General features: G+C 34.6%; 1 protein-coding gene across 1 annotated transcript; it reads right to left on the reverse strand.

The window, feature by feature from the left end:
- Positions 1-1,270, reverse strand: LOC130966035 (uncharacterized). The gene is made up of 4 exons (XM_057890790.1): positions 1,111-1,270; positions 875-1,060; positions 625-796; positions 1-235 (listed from the first exon to the last, which is right to left on the reverse strand). Exons 1-4 carry the CDS (start codon positions 1,268-1,270, stop codon positions 1-3), a joined length of 753 nt encoding a protein of 250 aa, XP_057746773.1.
- Positions 1,271-2,386: the final 1,116 nt, after the last annotated feature.

A 2,386-nucleotide genomic window follows, 5' to 3' on the forward strand; every position in this document is an offset into this window, starting at 1 on the left:
TTAGCATAAGTCAGACTTCGAGCATAGGGATATGACATGTTCGCCGCCATCCACCCCTAAAAACATGGACTTATGAGATATTGCTCTTTCGATGATATCATTCACATTAGAAGTTTCACTATAAACCACAAGTTGCTCATCCTTCAAATGAAATGGAAGTCTAATCACAAATGGTTCTTTCTCTTGGATTTTGTATCCAAATAAATACAAAACTGCCTCACATGCCGAAATGTACCTACAATCGTAGTAATTTCTAATTTCGTCAACAACTTATGTGGCTTCTGACGGATCACCAACATTGTATAGGGTAGCTGTTACACGGTCATTGTTCTTGTGTACATACTTAAACAGATACTTATTAGAACTTGTTTGGTATGTGTATTCCACATTTATGTGGCACCCGAACTTGAGAAACAATTTTGGATTATACAGAACAATAAACTTATTGTCTAGTATACATTCCCTTTTCTTCACTGTTCAACCGTTATCATTATGCCTATGTTTGGGAAATCCGGCTTCATCAATGAGTGTTCGCTGTCTAAACTCTTTTGGATAAAACTTTGAACATGATCTATTCTTCATGCAAGGTGAATTCTTGTTGTACGGACCACATGGACCATGTACCATTTAATTTTGAATAGCTCCATGTAGATTTGGCCTTTCATTTTCATCAGAATCTCAGCTTTTATATGTTTGTCTATGTCATCTGGTGTTTGTGGCTTGAACTTGTTACTCATGAATAAAAGGATATGTGCATGCGAAAGTCCTCTCTTTTGAAACTCTATAGTGCAAACATCTGAAAATTGAAAAAGACAAATGAGAAAAACATTACAATATAAGGTTTTAATAAGGTGTTGCATAAATACAGACTTACATCCCAAAATTTTGCCAAAGATTTTTTCCTCTTTTAGGTCATCAATCAAACCATCAAGCTTAATCTTGAAAACTTGACACAATATATCAGGGCGGTCTTCTGCCTTCAATCCAATGGGAGTCACTTCTCTTTTTATCCCATCCCTTTCAGGGTTATAGGTCATAGTGATAAAATAGTTAGGATATCCTGCATATATGCAAATTGCAAATGCATCTTTATAATTATTCATCATGTACCTAGGTCCACCGGTAAAGTACTGGGAAGAATGATTCTTTTGCCAAGCATTGCAACATCTACATCCCCATTTTTAAGACTTTCATGCAGACATTTGTATTTATAAACCCTCAACTGTAGTTGTTTACACCTAAAGAATTTTAACCTCTCTGATTCCACCATTGTATAGGCATCTACCAGAAACTGTTGGAATAATCTCTTTGATCTCAGAATTAATAGAGATTCACCCTTCCTTTTCTGTAGTCAAAAAGTAAAGAATTGTCGCAAAGTGATTGTTTTATTTTTCTTTGTAGGCCTAGCAGAGATAGAATCTGATGTTGCAATACCCAAACGAAATCCATCCTTCCCATACGGAAACAACAATGGATATTGCAAGGCTAAATAAGATGGGTGAAAAACATCAATCCGTTAGAGCTTTCTTGTTTGACTCTCTATAAAATATTTGTATCTTTGCTTAGTTGTTCGAAATCGCCAACAATCAATGCAGCCCCTTCAGATGCAGATGGCAAGTTGTATGTCCTACCATCTTTAGTCCTTTTACTAATAAACTTAAGCTTTATGTTTGTGTAATTTTTCTGTTGGTACCTATCTCTTGCATAGTAAAAACTCTTTGTCAAACTAATATATTTGTCTAGCATGTCTTAATATTGCCACAATTTTCCTATCCCGCTCATTATAGCTTCATTGGAACTACAAAAGAAAAAGAACACAATAAATATTATGTTATTTTCTCTCATAGATAAAAAATAACTAAAATGTTTGACTGGTTGCATGAAAATTACCGAAGTGTGCCTATCCGATTATCAATCTCATTTTCTGTGTCATAGATATATAGCTGGGCAAATGTTGGTTGTTGACTATCCGGAGGAAGTAAGCTACCAATGCTATGGTATTTTTGACCCCTAAGCTTAAAAATTGGAGGATCACTCCCATTATTCATCCCACGGTCAATTTTTTCGGCCATTGATGTAAAACAAAACATTAAATTAAATGTCCTTATATGCTTTGAAAGAGATGGTTAGCCATAGTTAAAATCAATTATCTTTAACATATTAGGCTAACTAAATCACGAATGATGGAAGTCAACAACAAAATTTCTCAAGAAATAATACAAATGATTAGTTTATACCATTATTTTCTTAGACAAAGAGTATATAGTGTGTGAACGTTAAAGAAGTATCATGAGTTATACCTTGGCACATAGAATCCGTAGTCGTTAACGCACTTGGGACAGAAATATCTTTTCTCAAGCTCTCTTAAGCCACGATGACACTTTTT

The sequence above is a fragment of the Arachis stenosperma genome, chromosome 3 (genome assembly GCF_014773155.1).
Source record: "Arachis stenosperma cultivar V10309 chromosome 3, arast.V10309.gnm1.PFL2, whole genome shotgun sequence".
NCBI lineage: Eukaryota > Viridiplantae > Streptophyta > Magnoliopsida > Fabales > Fabaceae > Arachis > Arachis stenosperma.